This window comes from Myotis nattereri (assembly GCF_964212035.1).
Source record: "Myotis nattereri genome assembly, chromosome: 3".
NCBI classification, from domain to species: Eukaryota; Metazoa; Chordata; class Mammalia; order Chiroptera; family Vespertilionidae; genus Myotis; species Myotis nattereri.
The window spans coordinates 7,272,387-7,294,881 of NC_138077.1; the positions used below are offsets into that span (position 1 = coordinate 7,272,387).

Here is a 22,495-nt window from a genome sequence, read left to right on the forward strand (position 1 = left end):
ACATTTTGCTAAACATCCTTCCGGCCTGTTACATTGCAGACATGATGTTGAGTTAACTGGATTTTGAAAACCAGAAGTAAGATGGCTTAGAGAAGCACACGTGTGTCAGAGATTGGAGCTGCGAATGTCCAGGAACCTGGCCCTTTAGTGGACATATCCTCTGTGAAGGGGAAGACGAATGTCTGCCTCTGTTCCACTCACCCAGTACCTCCTCACAGGCCTCTTTGGATCTGGGAGGGAATACAGACTACATTTGAACAGGCTGTTCTGGCTCATTTACCAGCTGCCAATAAAGTTTGAAATTTTGAGTGGAGTCAGAATAATAAATGGCTCTGCAGAAATCGGTCCAGGCTGTCACACAAGACACCCTGCCACGTGGGCCCAGAAGTGTGGACGGTTTGTGACGTATCCACGGCAGACGTCGGCATTGTGTGGCATCTTGGGGAAGTCCAAGATGAAAAACAGCAGGTTCCGTATTAGTTCTCTGTCACCATGTGACAAACGACCCCAAAACTTAGCGATTTAAAATAAGAAACACTTACTATCTCACAGTTACTGTGTGTCAGGTACTGAGTGACAGCTTAGCTGGATTCTCTGACTCACAGGCTGCAGTCAAGGGGTCAGCAGGACTCAATTCAAACTCGTGAATGTGAAGACGTCCCAGTGGCATAGGCTCAATACCACGAGTTTCTCCGCATAGTAATCGACTCCACTTCTGAGTTCCCATCCTGCCAGCAGCAGGGGCTGGTGCATGATCCTGGATGTGGCATCGTGCCCAGGAGCAGTGGCTGGCAGCCTGGTGGCAGGTTGGTTCCGTGAGAACGCTTCCATCACAGAGGGGCAGGATGGAGGGCCTGGTCTGTACATGCCCTCCCTCTGAGCCGCAGCTGCTGGCAGACCAGCACTGGGAATTTACAGAATGCATAATCCCATGCAGGGGATGCATCAAACACATTTCAGGGCCAGGAAATCTAACAGTGTCCCCGCAATTCACTGGCCTTCCCACAGGCCCATCACCCAGAGCAGATAGCTTGACCGGATGATGGGATTGTCTGCTCTGCCGCCAGTGGGTGGATTCCCACTCGGCACATGCCTAAGCCAAAGTGCCCATGTCCAGGAAGCACACAATGGATGAAGGAGCGGCGTTCCTCATGTTAAAGGAAGTCACTGCTGGAGGAGGTTTTGCTTCCCGTCCCATGGCCGTGGTCTTACGGGTTGGAGCGCTGTTGGTCTGAGAGAGGCTGGCTTCCACGTGGAAACCCCACTGGCAATGGAGACTGACCTCATGCCAGTGAACCAACAGTCAGAGGAGGCATATCCACTAGAGGAACTGGTCCTAGAACCGAGGGACACTGTGTAACTGCTACACAGTGGGGATGAGGAGGGTGATGCATGTAGCCCAAGGCGGTCATTGGGGCTTCTGTGAGTGCTTTCTCACCAGAGGTCCTGGTCGATGGGAAACTGAGGCAACCCAACACATATAAGACCCACAAGGACCCATATCATATGCATGTGAAGATCTGGCTCACTATCACCAGGCAAATGACCACGCCCCGCTGAAATGGGCCATACATGGGGAGGGGGCTGTGGCCACCAACTCTGACCCTCTGACCAACAACCAAAGCAGTTGCTATAGCAGCTGTTTTACATAAATTAAAGAAAGTAGCATTAAGTACTTAACTAATTTCTGGAAGATTTGGGTATTTCTTGGGTAAGCCTTGAAAGCAATAGATAACAGAAATAACAGAATAACAGAAATCGTCTAAATGTATATTACATATGTAGGTAGAGAGCAAATTTAACTATGTAAAGTATTTTAAACTTCTTTAACTGTAAAATGTTGATCATATATATGATGAACGAAGGTTTAAAATCTTTGAAATATAAAGAGCTCACACAAGTTGAATTTTCAAACCCTGGAACTCAGATGGAGGCAAAGAGCATGGACATCCAATTACAAAATTACAGGAAATGGGGAAAAATTATTAGCAATCAAAGAAATCACTTAAGGTAACAACAATGTGCAAGCCAAGCAAGTTGTCAGATTTTGTTTTTTAATCAGAAGAGTCCGTGCTGCTGAAAGTCAGGAAAACACAACCTGCACCCACGGTGGCAACGGGCCCGCCTTCATGATGATCAGCGTGGACCTGGAAGCAAGGGGTCTAGGAAGAGCACTCGCTCTGACCCCGTAAATCTCCTTCGGGGGCACCCTCAAGAAAGAATCCCAAACACAGGCAGATCGTCCCGCATAAAGATGTCCTCAGAAGAAATCTTAGCCATTGTAAACAATTGTAGAGAATGCTGGTTGGACGATGCACGGTGAAATGCGAAGCTCCGTGGAGTCTGTAAGAGCCTGGAAACGCTCATGCTGCGGGTTAAGTCATAAAGAACAGGGTCAGGTTTACAAACAACTCAGCAGGAAAAGGAGAAAAAAGAAGCCACACCAGGGGGTGGGCCCGAGGGGTGCAAGGATGTCACACCAGTTTCCTCGGTCTCTGTTCTCCTAGTTACCGAAATGTTTCTATAGTGAGCAATTATTTTTGTAATTGGAAAATCTTGTATTTTAAAATAAAATGTAATGATTTTGCTGTCCCCCAAAAAAGAGAATGAGGAGAGTTCCCCTGCCCCCCAGTCGGTGAGTCAAGAGGCAGTCATGGAGGGGTATTTGAGCTTGGAGGGGTTGCGCTTGGGCCACGCCTCGCTGACGTGCCTGCCCCATGACCCGCTTCCTCATACCTTCCCTGAAGTTAAACACAGGAGTGGGGCTGGTGCGAGCTGCCTATTATCTCTTAGATTTCAGCAACCCCAGGATTAGGCCGCCCACTCCCACCCATGGAGTCCTCGTCCCACCCAGCCTATTCCAGACTTGCTCACGAAGGGACCGGGACACCTCTGGGTGCAGAAATGGTAGAACAGAGACCTCCCCCAGGCCCCTCCACACTCCTCCTGGACTCACCCCAGCTCACGCTTCCCCACCTTTTTGGCTCCAAAACCACTGTTAAGTCCTAACTGTGGGTCCTGGGAATGTAAAGGTAGGAAGAGAGACGGGACACAGATACCTAATTCCTCACCTCCAAGCCATCCCTGCCTAACCCCTGACTCTGCCAGCCTGCAGTTACTTAAACCGCCAAGCTCAGCTCGGCACCCCTAGGTCTGAACAAAGCCTTCTCCCTCCCAGCAGGTGAGTGGAATTCACCTGCTCATTCCTGGCCTGGGGTCCAGGGAGCTGGGGTAAGTGTGGGCACCATACCTCCCCTCCTCCTCTGTACCTCAGTCCCTGAGGTGAGTAGACCGGCCGGCCCCCTCCGCTCCCATGATGCTGACTGCGCCCTTCCCCCCTCCTGCGGACCCTGGTGGGGTTTTTCTCTCTGGGCCCCAGTGCTTCCTCTCTCCTGACTGTGAGCCCTGCTCGGCCCAGCCCTGTCTCCTGCTCCCATAACCCACCACGCTCCCTCCTGCATTTGCCCCCCGCCCTGGTGGATCCCTTTGATGTGGTTCTTCGGTCCATTTCAATCCATGCCTACCCCCGACATAGGTGTGGGGGTACAGTTTTTATTGAAGGCATGAGGATTTCTATCTGGCCTGCACCGTGTGAGCGATCCAGCTGACAAAAGGACAAGAAGAATTACATGTGCCCTTCCCGGTTTGGCTGAGTGGATAGAGCATCGGTCTGCAGACTAAGAGGTCCCAGGTTCGATTCCGGTCAAGGGCATGTACGTTGGTTGCAGGCACATCCCCAGTAGGGGGTGTGCAGGAGGCAGCTGATCGATGTTTCTCTCTCATCGATGTTTCTAACTCTCTATCCCTCTCCCTTCCTCTCTGTAAAAAATCAATAAAATATATATTTTTAAAAAAGAAGAATTGCATGTAAATAACCCACAAGTAGCGCTTTCCCAGATGGCGGCCGGCAGTCCCTGCACTGCCCTATGTTACATGTCCCACGACCGAGGCCCGAGTGCCCACTGGGTCAGTGAACAGCCACTACTGACCAATGGCGAGACCTTCACTTACTGCACGAAGGCTGTGCACTTGATCATCTCTAAAGATCCTCACTGAACTCTACTTCTAATTTGTACCTTTCACTTCTTCCTTTTTCGTTTACTTTTTCTAAGGACAGTTGCTGAGAGCTGGGCTCTAGAGCTCAGGCCAACCTGACGCTCACCCACCGGTTGGGGAAGGGTGTATAAAGGATTATGATTCCGGGGCCAGGTCCTATTTCGTCGGCTGTGTCCTTCCCTGGTCTGGTGACCCTGCTGGGCAGTGCCTTCCTGAGGACAGAGGCCCCGATGACAGGTGTGGCACCGCCAGGGGGGTTGTGGAACAGGCCACCTGTCCGACTTAGTGTCTGTCCGTGTCCCAGCTTCTGCGCAAACCTCACATCTGCTGGAGACAAAACCGGTAACATTTCTCCCACTCGCATCATTAGAGGTGCTCCTGGGAGTTTATGCAAAGAGAAACGACAGAAATAGTGGCCTAACAAGGGTCCTGCTCCTAATCCCCCTAAACTCTACCCAATGCAGGTTATCAAGGAGGGGTCGGGGGTGGGGGGGACTGGGATGAGGTTAAAAAATACCCGAGCCCTGTGGTTGCACAGAGACGGGGGAGGCCTCGAGCCCAGGCTTCCCCTCCTGCCCTTCATTTGCTGTTTACTCCAGGGCGGCGCTGCCTCCCTTAGCAATGGAAACCACAGTCACCTCGAAGCAGTCTTCATCCTCACGCCTCAGGTGTCAACCACAACCCCAACACGTCACCACGCAGAATAAGAGCCGGCCTGTGCCACTCAGCAGCCGTCCCCACGGTCGCCAGCAACCATGAGTTTAAAAAGTGAGCGGCTTCACTTTTTAAAATAAAGTATAAGAGATCAAGGCCCCCCCTATGTTACTCTCTCTCTTGCATTCTCACTCGCTTCCTTCCAGGGGCAGAAAGATGTGGCTGTGAGCTGCCGAGCTAGGAGCCACCCCGCCTGGGGTCCCACGTGAGACACCCCCATGCACGTGGCAGGGAACGGCCTGTGAGCCACTCCTGGTCTGTGACATTCTACTGCCAAACCCTCCTTTAGAAAGCAAACGGCGTGGTTCTTAAGTGTTCTGACGGGGCTTTCAAACTGCTGCTTTGCAGCCCGACCCTCAATCTTTCTCACTTTTCCATAGACGGAGACCACATTTCAGACAGTGACATGGCTTTTGAGAAATTATTTTGCCTTTAAATATTTCAAAAGCATTTGTCCTCACCGATCAGCAAAGCCTCAAAATACACGAAACAGAGACGGATCTAGCCGAAAGGGGGACTAGGCAAGGCCACCGTTATAGTGGAGACATCGACGCCCCCTCCCAGGCACAGCTGGGGGGTGTCTAGACAATATCAGCCAGGACATAAAAGACCGGAACTCCCCGCAGCCAGCAGAACCGACCTGGTGTTTACAGGGCATTTCCCCCGGCAGCAGGATACACCTTTGTTTCTAAGCGCCCGTGTACATTTATCAACACAGACCATACCCTGGGCCATGAAATAAATCTTAACAAATCTAAAAGAACTGAAACCACACAGAGTGTGTTCTCTGACCACAACTCGATCAAACGAGACATCAGGAACAGACAACCGGAAAATCTCTAAGCACGGCGAAACTCAGTAACACGCAGGGCAAAAGCAAGTTTCAGGCACTCAGACACATGCCCACAGGCACACACACACACACACACACACACAGAAATTTCAAAATAGGCAGACCTGAATGAAAAGGAATTACATTCTATATCAAAATTTGCGAGACTTGGCTAATGCAGTGGGGAGAGAAACATTTATTGCATTAACTTACATTAGAAATGAGAAAAGGTCTCAAATAAAAAATGTAAGTTTTTAACCTTGAAACATTAGCAACACAAACCCAAAGCATTGAGAATGAAGATAAGAGCAAAAATAAATGAAATTCAAAATAGAAAAACAATAGAAAAAAATAATTGAAACAAAAAGTCTAGTTCTTTGGAAAAAATCAATAAAATTGACAAATCTAGCCGAAACCGGTTTGACTCAGTGGATAGAGCGTCGGCCTGCGGACTGAAGGGTCCCAGGTTTGATTCCGGTCGAGGGCATGTACCTGGGTTGCAGGCACATCCCCAGTAGGAGATGTGCAGGAGGCGGCTGATCGATGTTTCTCTCCCATCGATGTTTCTAACTCTCTATCTCTCTCTCCCTTCCTCTCTGTAAAAAATCAATAAAATATATTTTTTAAAAAAATTGACAAATCTATAGCAAAACTGACAAATATTAAAAGCAAAAAGGGACTAATGATATTAGAAACGAAACAGGAGAGATCAGTACAGACCCTACAGACATAAGAAGATAATAAGAGAAATTGATGAAGTTTACACTCATAAATTTGACAACTTAGAAGAAATGGACTAATTTCTTGAAAACTACACAGACACACACAAGCATACACATACTCAGACACTCACAGACATACACATAAACATACACACAAAGGACAGTCATAAGATAGGTGCATATTTAACTTATTAAAAACTGCCAAACTGTGTTCTAAAATTATTGCATCCCACCAGGAGTGTGTGAGTTCCATTTCTTCCACATCCTTGCCAATGCTTGGCAGGTCAATCTTTTGAATGTACCCTTTTAATAAGTGAGCAGTGGTTTTAATTGGGTTTCAAGATGTTGAGCATTTTTGTCAGGTGTTTATTGTCATCTTTATATCTCCTTGGTAAAGGTCTGTTCATATCTTTTGCCTATTTTATTTTTTATGAATTGTGGCTATTTCCCTACTCATTAACAAATCAGCAGTTCATTTTTGTTCCTCAAAACAATCAGACACACACTCAGACACAAACACACAGACACATGCTAAGGCATAAACACAGACACACACATATACACACAGGCACACACTCAGACACATACACACAGACACATGCTAAGGCATAAACACAGACACACACACACATACACACAGGCACACACTCAGACACATACATGCAGGCACACACACACACAAGTACAAGTAAAATTGGAGAAATCTGTGTAGGTCAGTGGACCTTATCATTGTCAATATCCTGCTGTTATACTGTACTCTAGTTTCACAAAACGTTATCATCAGGGAAAACAGGACAAAGTTTATGAGCCCTCTCTGTGTATTGTTCCTTATGACTGCATGTGACTCTACAGCTATAAAAAGTTCAATTGAAAAAGTCCGATAAGAATGTTTCCGAAATCACAGTTCTTATGACGACCTATACCAAGCACAACCTTAGAAATCACTTTCATGGTTATTATTTCTTTCTCAACAACCGAGTGTGTGACTGGTGATGACTCCTGTCCTGGAAGATTGGGGATGTGCCCGGAAGAGTTTACACCGCCCTCCCCCAGGGCCCATACTGAGAAGATAACACCCCCCAGCCCCTTACACAGGCCTCACAGAGAAGCCCCTGCCTGAGCCGTGGGGAAGAAGCCAGGCTGTTCTCACAAGTCCCAGCCACAGGCCTGACGCCTCATGGGTGCAGGGGGAAGACTCTGGACTCTTGCCTTGGGCCCTGACGCCTGCCCGCAGTCTCGCCTACTTCCTGCGCTGGCTGTGACTCAGTGGGCACCTGCAGGTGTGGCCTGGCCGCCAGCAGCCCTCCCCAGTTCCCCGTGTTCTTCCCCACGGGAAGCTCTCGTGAGCCAGGAGGATGGTGGGATGCAGCACCAAGGTCACAGGCCCAGGAGGCAGTGCCCCCAGCCTGGGAAACCATCTGGAACTTTCCAGGGACCAGGAGGATGGAGTGGGAGTGGCTGCCCTCCCCAGAGCCCCACCTGGTGGCCAGACGTGGGGAGTTCCTAGGTTTCCTTTTGAGGAAGGCTCTGAGGGCGGGTGTGATGATCCAGAAGCTGTCTGGACCAGGGACCCTCCCTGATCCTATCCCATCCTTTCCCTTCCTTTTCCTCCGGTGTGAGAAGATGCCCTAAATTAAATTACAGCCACCGGAGGGTGCAAGGAGGAGGTGAGGGAGGCCAACGCGTTAACAACTGCAGAGGAAAAACGACAAAACACAGCTCCCATTCCCGAGTGTGAGCTGGAGCTTTGAATTAACTCCCAGGAGTGGGTGCACAGGCTGTGTGCGGAGCCCCGCCAGCCGCCGTGCAGACACATCCAGAGGCAGTGCAGCGACTCTGACGTGGCGGTGAGCATCCAAATACCATCGCCAAATGGTGTTCCCTCCCTTACTTCCTCCATCCCCTTCTCCGTCGCAGACCTCCTGGGGGGCGGTCTCTGGGCCCCTGCTGCCGAGAGACTCGCCCACCTTCCCCACTGCTGCCTCCAGGCAAAGGAGCACGTGTACCTTCTCGTGAATTCATCTGTGAGAAAGCACCAGAGGTGACTCACCAAGCGACCTGTGTGTGTAATGGGATGACGGTTGTGTGGGTAACAGGAAGGGGCTCTACCGCTGCAGGCACCCGGCAGGCTAACAGGACGCTGCAGAGAGGTAGGGAAGCTTTCAGCACTCTTTAAAAAAAAAACAAAAACCCACAGGTGTTTTTAATATGTTTTTAATTGATTTTAGAGAGAAGGGGGGGAGAGAGAGAGAGAGAGAGAGAGAGAGAGAGAGAGAGAGACATCGATGTGAGAGAAATATCCATTGGCTACCTCCTGCATGCCCCCCTACAGGGGATCGAGCCCATAACCAGGCATGTGCCCTGACCAGGAATTGAACTAGCGGCCTCTCAGTGCACCAGATGATGCTCAACCAACTGAGCCATACTGGCCAGGGCTCCTCTGGCCTCTTGATGACACGTGACTGTCTGCTCTGTTGGCCTCAGGACCTGCCGTGCCGGTGAGGTGGCCCTGGCTTATCCCACTGCTCTGTTTCTCACTCTGAGTCTCGTGATAGAATCTGAGGCCGTGCTGATCTGCTGAGAAACCTGTTCTAACAGAAACACGCAAGGCCCACCATGTACATAGAAGAGATCAGAATGAAGCAGCCGAGCCTCTACAATCAACCAGGGGTGTGGTTTCAGTTTACACGAGCAGCCGGTACACGTTCAGACAAGCTCCCACTCACCACTGCGTTGGGAGAGCATATGTCCTGGGAAGCATGGGACAAGGACACACCAGGCGCCAAGTGCTACGGGACCGAGCAGACACAAGCCTTAAACTAATCCCTGGGAGATTGCGTTCCCACAGGCAGGAAACGTGGGTTTGGTTCTGGTACCTGGGGATAAAACGTGTGGGCAGGGGCATCTACAGTGACAGCCCCCGCCGTGCTGGGCCCATGGCTTTGCATGTGGACTTGCTTATGTTGTCACTCGTGTTGAAGGGCTGCTGCAGAGAAAACCTAATCGACACGTCGGAAAGGGTAGCACTTCTCAGTGAAGGTCAGAAAGGCACTTCCAGGTCATTTTAGTCCCGCGCCCCAGTGGCTCGTCAGAGGCGTTAGAAGCAAACTGTTCTGGGTGGAGAGATGGTCCGCCTCTGGCTCTGCTGGTGGTGCCAGCCAGCCGAGCACGGAAGGCATTTGCTCGTGAAAGTTTCCAGCCGGGAATCCGTGGAGGGACGGGGATGTCTCCATCGTGGCAGGAACTCAGCGTGGTGGCTTGTCCCCTTTCTCTTCAAGTTTTCAAGTCCCTCTAGAAATAGAAACGTGCGTGTTATCTTTTCAGCGCTTTCTGTCATCCCTTCCCCATGAGGATGGAGTGGGCACCGGCATTTTAACCGAGTGAAGCCGCCGCTGTTCTCTGCGATTAACGGGGACAGAGCGGCCTCTGCTGGCGGAGGCTGCCAGCTGCCCACGGACCACAGGCTAGTGTAACACAGCTCCCGCCTGGGGCGCCTCCCAGCCTGCCCGCCTGTGTCCTTCATCACCAACCCAGATGTTTTCTGGAGTTTCCACGTGACCTTCGCAGCTCCTAGCATCATGTTCCTGAGTCCCAGCCTAGTCAGAGCAATTTTGCTTTAAGCCCCAAAGAGACAGAGAAAAACCGCAGGATGAAATGATGCTCCAGCAGGCAGTCCCATCCGCTAACAATTCCCTTCAAGATATGTGAGCTCTGGGAAGGCCCTCACATCCATGTTCCAAAGGGGCAACTGAAAACGCAGACCCCTCCTGCCCATCCGCAAAGCTCTCCTGGGAAGGGGAGCCTCTCCAGTCTTCCCCGGGGACACCTGCAGAGAGACTTGCAAAAGGGAGAGTCTCGCCCGGCCAGCGTGGCTGGGTGGTTGAGCGTCAACCGATGAACCAGCAGGTCGTGTTCGATTCCTGGTCAGGGCACATGCCCAGGTTTCAAACTCAATCCCAGTAGAGGCCATGCCGGTGGCAGCCAAAGATTCTCTCTCATCATTGGTGTTTCTATTTCTCCTCTCCCTTCCTCTCTGAAATCAATCAATAAAAATATATTTAATTTGAAAAGGGGGGGGTTGAGTCTCACCCTGGCCTTCAGTGGCCCAGAGGCAGCTCAGATGCTCTGGGGCATCAAGAGATCCATCTGTCACAGACAAAACGGCTCTCCCAGCGTCATAGAGAGTGGAAGCCGTTTCTAAGCCTGATGGGGAGGCACATGGCTCTAAATGTGTTCTCACAGGGGCCCTGAGACCCTGGGCATCATGATCACTAGGACCCTACCCACACCCTGATCACACCCCCTGGAGAAGGGCCCCGGGGGCGTCAATGTCCACAAACAGCCAGGGCGAGTCCTGGGCACCCCCACCTTGGAGAACCGCCGATTCTGCGAGGCAGCCTGTCCTGGGGCTGGAGTCCTGCTCTGGGGCCTTCGGCAGGTCCCCTCACCTGCAATATGAGGAGGGTCCCAGGACCTGCCTGCCAGTATGCTGCTGGGACCTCGGGCGGCACCCCTGCTAGCAGCCTTGCCCACCCCAGCCTCCTCCACAGCATGAGGACTGGGAGGTGGTTTCTCCCACTGGTACCTGTTTCAGGCTCAGCTTTCTTTACCAGCAGCTTGTCACACGGACCCTCAGACCCCTGCGTGCAGCCTTGTGGAGGGCGCTCCTCCGTGGCTTTGTGGGCGAGTTCAGACCTGCTCCTATTTCCTGCCCTCCACGCACCAGGCCCACACTGCTGTCCACACCCTAGGCTCCCACTCACGGGCCATCGAGGCCACTGCAGGACAGGAGTGCTCCTTCCTCCAGCTTCTCTGACACTCGGTGAGAGGCTGGTGGGTTTGGACTGAATTTTGTGCTACAGAGCTTAGTGCGGGGCCAACCTGCCAGTGAACAACCCGCTGATGCTTCCTGAGGGCCTGTCTTCCAGCATTCACTGCCCTGCCCAGCCCCCCTCCCCCGTGGGCACTGAGGCAGGACTGTGGGCACCTGCGGAGGGCGCAGCTCACAGCAGCAGGGCTGGGATGCACAGCAGGCTGAGTGCCAGGCCTGGGCCTGGGCCTTGCACAAAGGAAACTGCTACGGAACTTCTCACTTCAAGCAAAAATTCCCAAGAAAGACAGGAAATTAACGCCCAGGTTCACATGAAAGGTCTGATGTCCTTCTTAGCCCATTGTTTCAAGTCAGAAGGCTTCTTTAAGAAGGCCTGTGGTCCGCATGGACAGAACGCAGATTGCTGGATGCCAGAGGCGGAGGGAGCGGGAAGGGGCTGATGCTTAGCGAGGTCTTGTTGCAGGAGGTGAAATGTCCTGGGACTAGAGAGGTGCGCACAGCTCTGAGTGCGCTAATGCCGCTGGAGGCTCACTTTAAAACGACTGGCTTTATGTCACGCAAACATTGTCTCGATTAAAGAAAACGACTTCTTTGAAACTGGTCCAAAGCGTGCTGTGGGGCTCAGAGTCTGAGATTGAGTCAGCAAATATTTGCGGAGTGGCCACAGGTGGAGGTGCCCTGCTTCCCAGGCTCCTGTGCGGCCTGGCCTCACCTCCCTGCAGCCTCCCCACATGCACACCTGCTTCCTGTCCCTCTGGAGTCTCCATTCCTTTCTCTGGGGGTGTTCCTCCTTCCTCCCCACCTTCTCCAGGGCTCCCCCTGACCACCCGTTCCTCCAAGACAGCCTCACTGACCTGTCTCCCTCTCCCAGGTCCCCTCCAGGGAGGCCCCCCAAGCACAGAGCTGCCCAGGCTCCTCCTGGTCAGAGACTCTCCATCCCATCCCTGGCCCCTGGCAAGGTTCAACCCCCTCAGTGGGCATGGGGGTCCTCCCCGACCTGTCTTGCCCTCATCCACCCGCTATTCCACACACATGCCCACTCTACTTGTCCCCATCCCCAAGGACTCCCCACTCTTGGCTGCTTCTCTTCCTTTCCCTGATTGGTGGAGGCACGGTCACCCATGTGTGCCCACCCTGCTCACGTCCCACACCCAGGAGCCACAAAGTCACTGCTTGACGAATCAACAACTGATGGCTCACCCCTAGCTGTCTATAGCAGGACTGGAGTCATAGAGGGCTGACAGGGACCAGCGGGAGCTGGGCGGGCACTGCACCCACCTCCATCTGCTCGTGAATCCAGTCCAGGAAGGAGGTGATGCGGGTGTAGACCCCGGGCTTGTTCACGTCCGCACAGCCGATGCCAAAGCTGGTCGCTCCCACCAACTTCCACTCCCTCCTCTCCTGGCACACCAGGGGTCCCCCGCTGTCTCCCTAGACAGCAGGCAAAGAGACTAAGGGCCACAGAGCAGGCCCCAGCATGGCTGTCCCTGGTTCTGGCGCAGGATTCCCCGGTCACCGCACCACAAAGTCCAGCGTGAGGTTGGCGCTGCGCTCCCCCGGCAGCCCTTCCGGACCTGACTCAGCGTTCCTCACAGTGGGTCCTGTCCCTCTGATGGAGCCCCCAGCCATCTCCCAGCAGACACTGAGCCCTTGGAGGTCAAGGCAGCTGTGTGCACCCTAGAGAGCTCTCAGAGGGAGGGCCCGCCTGGCCGGAGCCTTTAGCTGACCTCCGGACCCAGGCAGAATTGGGGTCTCACCCACTGTGGCTTTGGAGGCCCCTCTTCACAGGTTCCCACCGGCCTCCCGCCTCTTTGGTCCCCCTGCAAACTCTGAGAACCGGGGTGGGAAGGTAGCATCCCTGAGTCCCCTCCTCCCGCCCAGCATGCAGGCAGAGTGGGAGCTGGTAAACACGGGCTGGCCGGGAAAGGGCGTGCTATCTCGAGCAAACTTCTTCCCCAGGCCTGTAAATTTGCTCTACAGTCAGTCACAGGGAGATGCTGGCAGTGGCCTCTCCCATGGGCTGGGTCACCGTAACAGCCTCGCCTTGTCCACAGCCACGGCCCCTGGAGGTCACGGCGGGCCCCTACCTGGCAGCTGTCCACTCCGCCTTTCAGGTAGCCGGCACAGACCATGGAGGGGGAGATGATGCCGCCGTACACGTCCCTGTGGTTGCAGATCTTGTTGGAGATTAAAGGCACCGCTGCGTGGTTGAGGACCGGGGAGGCGTCGCCTGTGTCACAGGAAGAGGGGGACGTGCAGTGGGAACTCAAAGGGCACACATCCGGGGTGGGGACCAGAGCCAGGGGCACGCTACCTACCACCACGGGCACTTCAATGGCAGAGCCATCCGCTTCCCTACACGGACCAACATGGGAGGAGGGAGGAGCAACTGCCACCACCATGGACCTGCCCAGGGCCTACCTTGGGTCAAGCATTTGATCCACACCAGGCTGTTTTGTTCTCAGAACAACCCAGGTCACGCAGAAGGGAGGCTGAGGCTTGTGAGGGTCACACACAGCTCTTGGAGGAATTTTGGGGTGGTCTGCAGAAAAATGTCCTCCCACAGGTGCCCACGGTGCAACCCCCAGAACCTATGACCATGTCGCCTTACATGGCCACAGGGACTTTGCAGACTGGAGATGGGGACAGGATCCTGGGCTCTCCAGGGGGACCCCAGGTGTAATAACAGGATCCTTGAAAGGGTCAAAGGAGAGCGTGTGATGGTGGAAGCAGAGGTCAGAGAGGAGAGAGATGGAAGGTGCTGGGCTGCTGGCTGTGAAGATGAGGAAGGGGCCACAAACCAAGGAATGCGGCCGCTGGAATCTGGAAAAGGTGGGGAGCTGACTCTTCCCGAGCCCCCGGGAGCATCGCAGCCCTCCTGACATCTTGATCCCAGCCCACCAAGTCCGATGCAGGACTTCCGGGCCCCACAACCATGAGAGAATGGGGGTCACTTGTTGCAGCAGCAACAGAAAATTAACGCACCTGCCGTGGATCAGCCTCAGCACCCACCCAAGACTGATGCCCTCTAACTTAACCTGCTGGTAAACCGCATTATCTTTATGCTTTAAAGGCATTAAGTGGGGCAGCCCCGTTCTCATTCCTATAGCCTGTATCCACCGGTGTGGGTCTGCGTGCCCCAGAACACTCACTTTAACTGTTCCATGAGTGTGAGTGACACCGTGCTTTCTGCACGGGCTTCCCTAATCTGCTCACATGCCCACCAGCCCCGCAGTGAGGACCGCCTGGCCATGAGCTTGGGCTGAGATGGAACCTGTCCCTACTCGGTACACAGGGCCCAGCGAAGACAATGAAAGGATCCTTGATGGGCACTCCAAGCTTATGAATAACAACACGAATAGGGCCGTGGGCGGGGAGCACAAACACAATCCCAGACCTTCCACCACCTGGTCGTGTGAGCCCCAGCAAGGTGCTCAGCACCTGACTGTCCCCCTCAAAGTGGGCAGGAGCACAGCGCCCGCTCGGGGCTGCTGTGAGCACAGGCAGGACCGCATCGCTCTGCTCAGCCCCTGGGACGCGAGGAAACAAAGCTCAAAGCGTTTGTGGGAGAAGCGTCCACTGTGGGCAGGAAGGCGTGGCCAGCTGCAGGGGCGAGACCCTGCGCTGTGGGGAGGACTGGCCTCTGGGGCTGGGCAAACCCCGGGTGCCTCGGACACTCGGGAGGGGACAGATGCAGCTAATAAGTCTCAAGAGGAAACACTGAACCCCCTCTCCTGGGTTGAATGGTGCCTCCCCCAAGCATGTCCACCTGCAACCTTAGGCTGTTTGGAATCGGGTCCATGCAGGTGTGATTAAGGAAGAGTCTCAAGATGGAACCCTCCTGGATCAGGGTGGGCCTTCACTCCACGACTGCTGCTCTTCTAAGAGGAAGGAGAGGGGAGCTGAGACAGGGGCGGGAGGCCATGTGAAGGCCGGGACAGAGACCGGAGCGATGCCTCCGTGGTTCGAGGAATGCCAAGGGCGGCTGACTACATTTGTTGGAGCAGTTGACTCGCACCCCAGCAGGGACATGTGGGTGTCCCACAGAACATCAGGATGGGACATGGGAGGGGGACGTGTCGGTGTGGACATCTACCCCAGCCCTCTCCTTCCGGGCTCCCTGGACTCAGAATCTGGCCTCCAGGCCACTGACCTCCTTCCTCAGTGGCCCCCCATCCCGACGTCCAGCACATCTTCCCATCAGGAAAGTTCTCTTCGGAGTTGGGCAGACAAATCGGTTGGACCATCTCTGTTTAAAGAGGAAACAACAGCTCTCACATCTGGGCGCTAACCATCTCCCAAAGAAAGGTCAAGACCAAGGTCATCTGAAAGCCATTAGCTCAGAGCAGGGACCCCCTCCCCGATCAGACCCCTACAACTTCGAAACAAGCCTAGACTGTGGCAGCGTATGTTCTGGAAAGGGCCAAATGCACCCAGGCCACGGCAGCATAAAAACAGCCACAGGCAGTGGTAAACAAGTGGGTGTGGCTGTGTTCCAATAAAACTTTATTTACAAAACAGACCAGGGGTCAAGTTTGGCCCATGGGCCACAGCTTACTCACTCCTGGTCCAGACTGTGGGTACCTGGCTTTACAGAACATCCCTCCATGAGTATCCTGTCCCTCCTGACATGCCTGGAGGCCACAGCTCACCTGTCCATGTGGGCTGTGTCACATAAGCCTCCACCAAAGTCAGGGCCACGGCTGTCACGGGGCTTTCACGTGAACACAGTCTGAGATGTGCTAAGCCTTCTGGGTACGCCAATAATGGAAAGGTAGAGAGAGACTACAGGGAGGGTTTGTTTTGATTTTATCCAAGTACCAGCGTTGGCACCTCATTTTTGTATAAATCAAACATCATTAATAATAATTTGCAAACGAGCACCACCATTACAGTTTCTCTTTGTTTCTCTGGCAGGATTTGTGTCACGTGCAGTGTTACATGTGCCCTACAGTCAGCACGCTGCTGACTCTGCCACCGCTGGTCTGGTGCCAGCGTTCAGCTCCTGTATGGGGCCTTGCTCATCACCCCGCCTGCACCCCACGCTGCTGTACCCCTGGGGGAGGGAGGTTTGATTTGGGAGTGGGCTCATGAGGCTTTGTTTACAGCTTCAAAAAGTTTGAAAGTTCCATCCCTTGTGGCTTTTCTGTAACCTCCACCGGCCACATCCTGACACCTCCCGTAGAGAAACAGAGCAGCTCCGTGAGAGGTTTCTGAGTATTTCAGGAGCCGAAGATGCCCAGCATCTTCCAAACCGTAAGGAAATGCCTACAGGAAGGACCTGCCACCACCCGCTGGCTGGCCTGGGACGCACTTCCTCTCTTCACCAGGATCAAGAGCCTGGGCAGGTGGGTGGCACACGGGCAGGGGACCTCGCCACAACCAGCACTGGGCAGAGAAAGCTCTTTATCCCCACAGGCCAGAGGCCCCTTCCACCCCTAGAGGCACCGGGTGGCCTGTCTGGGGCAAGTCCCTTTTATGTCTAGGTGGCACCACAGGAAGAAAATGGCACCAGTCGGAGCCCCAGGGGACCCGACAAACTAAATTGATTAAAGTAGAACCACAGAGGCTCTGAAATGAAGTTAACATCACCGCAGCCCACGGTGACCTGAACTGGGTGACCACCTGCCGACACTGAAGACGCAGGTGGGACCCAGCGTCTCCTAGCACAACAGCCTGGAGTCCTGAATACGGAAGCATCTCATCATACCAGGAACCAGGAAAATGCCCACTTTGACGAGAAGAGAGATGCCTGTTGCCCACACAGAAGTGAGTCAGATGTTGGGGTTACCTGACAAGGCCTGTAAAGCAGTGTCCTAAAGAGGCCCCCACAAGCAACTACAGATTCTCCTGAAACCCATGCGAGCCACCGAATAACAAAATCTGGACGCACCGTCGAAGGTGAGCGGCCCCGCCAGCTTCATGAGGGCGATGTCGTTGCCCAGCCTCTTGGGCTTGTACTTGCTGTGGTAGATGATTTTCTCCACCTGGTGGGAGGGGGCTGGGCTGTCCAGCAGCGAGACGAGGCCCACCTGGATGGTCCATGACTTGGGGAGGTACAGGCTGCAAGGAAAGACTGGGAGGTAAAGCAGGGACAGTCCAGCCCCTTTCACCCGGGGGGGGCTCAGGTGTCCCCAGATCCAGCCCCAGGGAGATGGCAGGTGTGTACGGCCCTGCTTGCCTGTGCTCGAACCCACCTCAGCCCCCTGCCCTGCAGAAGCACAGAGCCTCCCCTCCCCGCCACGCGTGTCCTGCAGCGGCCTCCCTCCCTGCACCTCTGAGCGAAGCAAAAATAACAGGGAGCAAAAATAGCCGAGTGTTTTCTGTGGTTTTCTCCTCTGCTCACCTCCCTTGAGGGGGACTCTTTGCCCCCACAATCCTGCACTGTCTCACCCTCTCGGCCACCACAGGGTCCACCGTGACCAGCAACGGGGGTCTAAGACCTTTACGTCCCAGTTTCCTCCTGCGTGGGAGCGTCCTATCTTTTCTGTGAGAGCCGCGGCCTGAGGTCTCCGCAGCCCACGGTGATGGGTCCACGGCGAGGAGGGAAGGTCCCTCCACGTGGGTGTGACTTTGGTCCCTTTGCCTGCTTCCTGGACCTGCCGCTGACCACCCCAATCCGCCCGGTCCCCCCGCGGCCGGGACTGGACCCCTCCCAGGAGGCGGAGCACTCACTCATAAACGCAGTGGGCAGCGGTCACGATCCACACCGGGGTGATGACGGAGCCCCCGCACAGGTGGTAGCCCTGGAACTGAAGGCTGGCCTGCCAGGGCCACTGCGCGGGCGAGGACATGTTTCCGCCCACGATGCGCGCGGCGTAGCCCATCCTCAGACCACAGGCTGCCGGGGGAGAACGGGGTTGGGGGTCCGTCCCACATTCCCTCCTCCCCTGCCATCTGCCCCCTCACAGAGCTCACAGCCCCGGAGAGTTCTGGGAGGAGAGGCACACGGTGAGGGGTGGGGACAGGCCCGCCGAGACGTGGGACAAGTGGGGTGTCGTGGGGGTACAGTGGGGAGAGTCCATCAGAGCAAAGAGCCCGATGCTGGAGGCACCCCTCCCCCAGGAATGCACAGCAGGAGCATGGGGAGCCTACCATCGCCCCTCCTCCCTGACACAGGCGCCCTCGCACCTGCCTGACTCCTGCAGACCCAACCCCTGCAGCCAAATGCTGGCCCTCCGCCCCCACCAGCAAGAAGGACGGCCGCCTGGGGGTGGGCCTGAGGGGGGCAGGAGGAGGAGGAAGTCAGGCCACTGGAGCCACTACAGTGGCAGGACCTCGCGCCCATGGTCCTGTTTGCTGCTGAGAAGTCACTCTGGGCCGCCTCCCCCACCTGACAGGTGAGACTGGGCTGACAGGGCCCCTAGGAGGAGGGGACTCCCAGGAGGAGAGGAGGGGGAATCAGCAAGCGAGCTCGGGCTTCCATTGGCCTCTGCGTTTCTAAAACTCTTACCTGTGCACTTCAAGGTGACCACGCGCCCCGAGGCACACCCCTCCCTAAAGTGGAGAAAGAGTGGGCTAGTGACAAATACCCGAGGCTGTGAGATGCACATTTTTGACTTAATCTTGGGGTAAAAGAAAAATAAACTCTATTCCCCTGCTCTTGAATACAGGGTAGAGTTTTAGCCTGTGTGACAGGCTCCCTCTAAAGCACCGGCAGCGTGCAGGAGTGCAGGCAATGGCGTGGAGCACTGCTCAGCTCTGCGGAGCTGATGGTCAGGCGCACAATGCGTTCTGTCACGCAATCATCTACCGGGGTCATCTCTACGTCACGGTTACCCCAATGTTCTTCGCTGGCCCCCGGGGGACTTGGAGTGCCCACTAGATGGGTGGCAGGCTCTCCTGGCACGAAGTCCTTGAAACCTGGGACACACACCTAGGCCAGGACTCCTGGAGCAGAGCTGTGGCTGCCTGGGCCTGGCAGGCATCCCTCTGCGTGGGTGGGTGGGAGTGGCACCTGCTTTTCTCGTAATCCACCCGGACCCCTTCCTAACTTTCCTGCTGTCAGAGTCCCAGTCCTGCCATGAAACAGGCTGTCCCTACAGACTGCGTGTGTGCCCAAGGGTGCCTGTCAATTACAGGATGGACAGGATGACAAGCTTGTTTCCTGGAGCAGAGGACACTCTCCTCCGGGGGTTTGGTCCAGGCACCAGGGAGAGCATCGGAACTTGGGTTCAGAACCCTGACTCTCACCAGGCAGGTGACCCCTCTAAGCTTCAGGCACCTGGTGTCATTTAGGGACACCTCATCTTACCTTCCTCCTGACTTTGAGGAACAAGAAATGTACATGGTACATGTTAAAGGACTTTGTGAGCAAAAATGTTTCTTCTTTTTAATTTTCCCTCCCTCCTTCCTTCCCCGAAACACACGGGAGCCCCTGTTGTGTGAGGTACAGTGCTGTGGTTAGACGTACGTGCACGTCACTGTTCCTCCCCCTCCCTCCTCCCTCCCTCTGCCGGCCACATTTGCTGGTTTGGGGTTAGGTTCTCGCAGCCAGCGTGCCCACCCACCTAACCACGCGGCCAGCCCACCGTGGCTCGGAGGAAACGCTCCCGTGCCTCTGTGTCCTGGCGGAGCTGCGCCGCCGTACAGCGGCCTGCCTGGCGCTCACCTCAAATACACCGACTGGTGCAGAGCCGTCACCTTGTCATCTGGCAGGAGGTGGTTGATGGAAACAAAGTCCTCTTGGAACTGCTCCTCAAGCAAGTCCATTCGGAGGGTCTTTGAACTGACGTAGCTACAAGCACATTGGAAACAGATGCGGCGTGAAACTCATTCCATGCTCCACACCAACCTGTGCCCAAGTCCCAGCATCACAGGCACCTTCCTGGGGACATAGTGTACCCCAAACTGTCATGTACCCACATCACAGGTATCCTACGGGGGACATAGTGTACCCCAAATTATCATGTACCCATATCACAGGTATCCTACGGGGGACATAGTGTACCCCAAATTATCATGTACCCATATCACAGGTATCCTACGGGGGACATAGTGTACCCCAAACTGTCATGTACCCACATCACAGGTGTCCTACTGGGGACATAGTGTACCCCAACTTGTCATGTACGCATGTCACAGGTATCCTACTGGGGACATAGTGTACCCCAAATTGTCATGTACGCATGTCACAGGTATCCTACGGGGGACATAGTGTACCCCCCAAACTGTCAATGTGCCCAAGTCACAGCATCACAGGTTTCCTACTGGGGGACATCGCCATGTATTCCCCCAATAATCAGTGTGCCCAAATCGCACTATTACAGGTACACCAGGGGGATGTCACTATGTCCCCGTAAACCATCAATGGTTTCCTCTTGCCAACTCATCAAGGCATTCCATTCTAAACCTGGTGGAGTCTGGAACGGAGGGCCCTCTGGCTCCACCCATGAGCATAGGCTCTGGGCACCTGGGCGGGAGGGCCGCTTCCTGATGCAGCTGGGTGGGACCCCTGACACATTCCACTGCACAGACCTCTGGTTGGCCTGAAGCAAGCCCCAGAGGGAACAGAACATAGAACTGGGTGCTTCAGGTGGGCACCAAAGTCGGGAGGCCGAGCACCCCAAGAACAATAGGTCGGGGAGAATAATTTCCCAGTCTGCCCAGAGTGGGCATGGGTCCCTGTCAGAGAGATAAACACATGGGAGGAAGAGCATCAGGGGACACCAGGAGCAAGCACATGGTGAAAGTGTCAGGAAACAGGCCTCCTGGAGAACAATGGCAAAGAAGGTCCAACTTTAGGAGTATGTGTGTGGGGGGGGGGGGGAGGCGGGGGAACTTGTATCTGTGCATGTTCACAATAAGGAAAGTCTACAGGATTCTTGTAGGCACTTGAGTGGTGGTGTTGGCTGTTGTCGCTGAGCTGGAATTGCAGCTGATTTGAGTCACTGGAGAAGACAGGGGCAGACCTCAAGGGTATAGGCTGGAGGGCCTCTGGGGTTTCATGGGTTTTGGAGAAAGGAGCTAAGAACACAATGAATCAAATTTGAAATTGGAGGGTCCTGGAGGATTCAGAGCAGGGAGCCTTTTACCCAGCCCGTTTCCTGAGATACAAGCAGGGATGTGTTTTCAAGGTCACCCTGTCACCACGCTCACTTCCTATGTGGCATGTGTGACTCAGGAGCCTGCCCACTTTGAGCTCAGAATCAAGAGCAGAGAGAGGACGGTGACATGCAGGCTCCCGTGGAAGATGGCAGTTATCGCGTCAAACGAAGGGACAGGAGAGAGAAAGAGGCCCCTGCACCAAGGAGAAAATGTGTCATTTTAGTGCAAAAAAAAAAAAGTCACACAGACAACAGCAAACACCCAAAAGTGAAGATTTCACTACAAGAGTTCTTTCTCCTACACGTTGCTAGGCAACTCCTATGAATACTTGTGTTTTCACCAAACTGCTGACTTTTTGCACTTGGTTCTCTGGGGCTGCGTGGGAGTGTGTGCAGGGATGAGGGTGTGACCCCCAGGACCAGGAGGGGTGGTGCCGGAGGCTGCTCCATAGCTGAGACCTGGGACGCTAGGGGGTGGGGTTGTCCTTATCTCTGAAGCTCTTTATCACATTATCACATATTTGCACCTGAGTCTCTCCTGGCCCTGAGACACTCCCCGAAATGCCATTTCCTGAGTGATCCTGAGCACCACTTGTGTGCCAGGGCCTTGGTTTGCACACCTTGAAGTGGAGAAGGTGATGTCCATCCTCGTGGGGCTGCCATGAGGGTGCAGTGTGAGAGGAGATGCAGCCCTGGAAACGCCCAAGTGGTTGTCTCACCGTGACCACTATTCACGTTCTACCCATCACCTGGAGGTGCTCCTTGCGTTACCTTGGAAACCCCAGCTGGGCACAGGCGATGCTAGCGTGGTGGCCTTTCCAGTCGTCGGAGCACATGGTCCTCCAGGCCGCCTCTGTGAACACCTGGAGCACGCCATTCTGACCGCTCACGCGGACTGGCCGGCGCCCGAGCACAACAACCGTCAGTGGCCAGCAGAGCCCTGAGGCCGCCGCAGAGATTTCTCTGCAGCCAGCACAGACCCTCCTCTGCTGAGTCTGACCTGCTCCTCGCCCACAGCGCCCCACCCTCACAGGGACGCCCAGCTGCCTGGACCCACTGAACTCTCTTGGGATCTCTTATTGTTCATGGGGTCTCCTCAACCCAGTTTAAGCTTCAGGCAACACCACCACCCTTAAACCCAGCCCAGGATCTCCTGGGGGCCCGTTGGATTGCAGTTGAGAACATAATTTGACACTGGCATCAACTTGGACCCATTTCACAGATGGGAAAGGCGAGGGCCCAGTGGTGCTAACTTCCTCCTGTGTCTGCAGTAAAGAGGCAGGACCTTACCACA

At 54.6% G+C, this 22,495-nt stretch overlaps 1 protein-coding gene across 1 annotated transcript in view; it reads right to left on the minus strand.

Annotated features, from left to right (window-relative positions):
- Positions 1-8,529: 8,529 nt before the first annotated feature.
- Positions 8,530-22,495, minus strand: part of TMPRSS3 (transmembrane serine protease 3) — a gene marked incomplete at its 5' end in the record, with an annotated part of 22,420 nt that continues 8,454 nt past the window's right edge. The window contains 10 exons of the mRNA XM_081088181.1: positions 8,530-9,615; positions 12,434-12,586; positions 13,243-13,385; positions 15,309-15,404; positions 17,049-17,218; positions 17,831-17,996; positions 18,609-18,652; positions 19,767-19,892; positions 21,973-22,096; positions 22,492-22,495. The exon at positions 22,492-22,495 is cut by the window's right edge and continues 113 nt beyond it. Of these exons, the coding sequence (XP_080944307.1) occupies positions 9,598-9,615; positions 12,434-12,586; positions 13,243-13,385; positions 15,309-15,404; positions 17,049-17,218; positions 17,831-17,996; positions 18,609-18,652; positions 19,767-19,892; positions 21,973-22,096; positions 22,492-22,495 (1,044 nt within the window). The 3' untranslated portion in view covers positions 8,530-9,597. The remainder of the gene's footprint in view (positions 9,616-12,433; positions 12,587-13,242; positions 13,386-15,308; positions 15,405-17,048; positions 17,219-17,830; positions 17,997-18,608; positions 18,653-19,766; positions 19,893-21,972; positions 22,097-22,491) is intronic.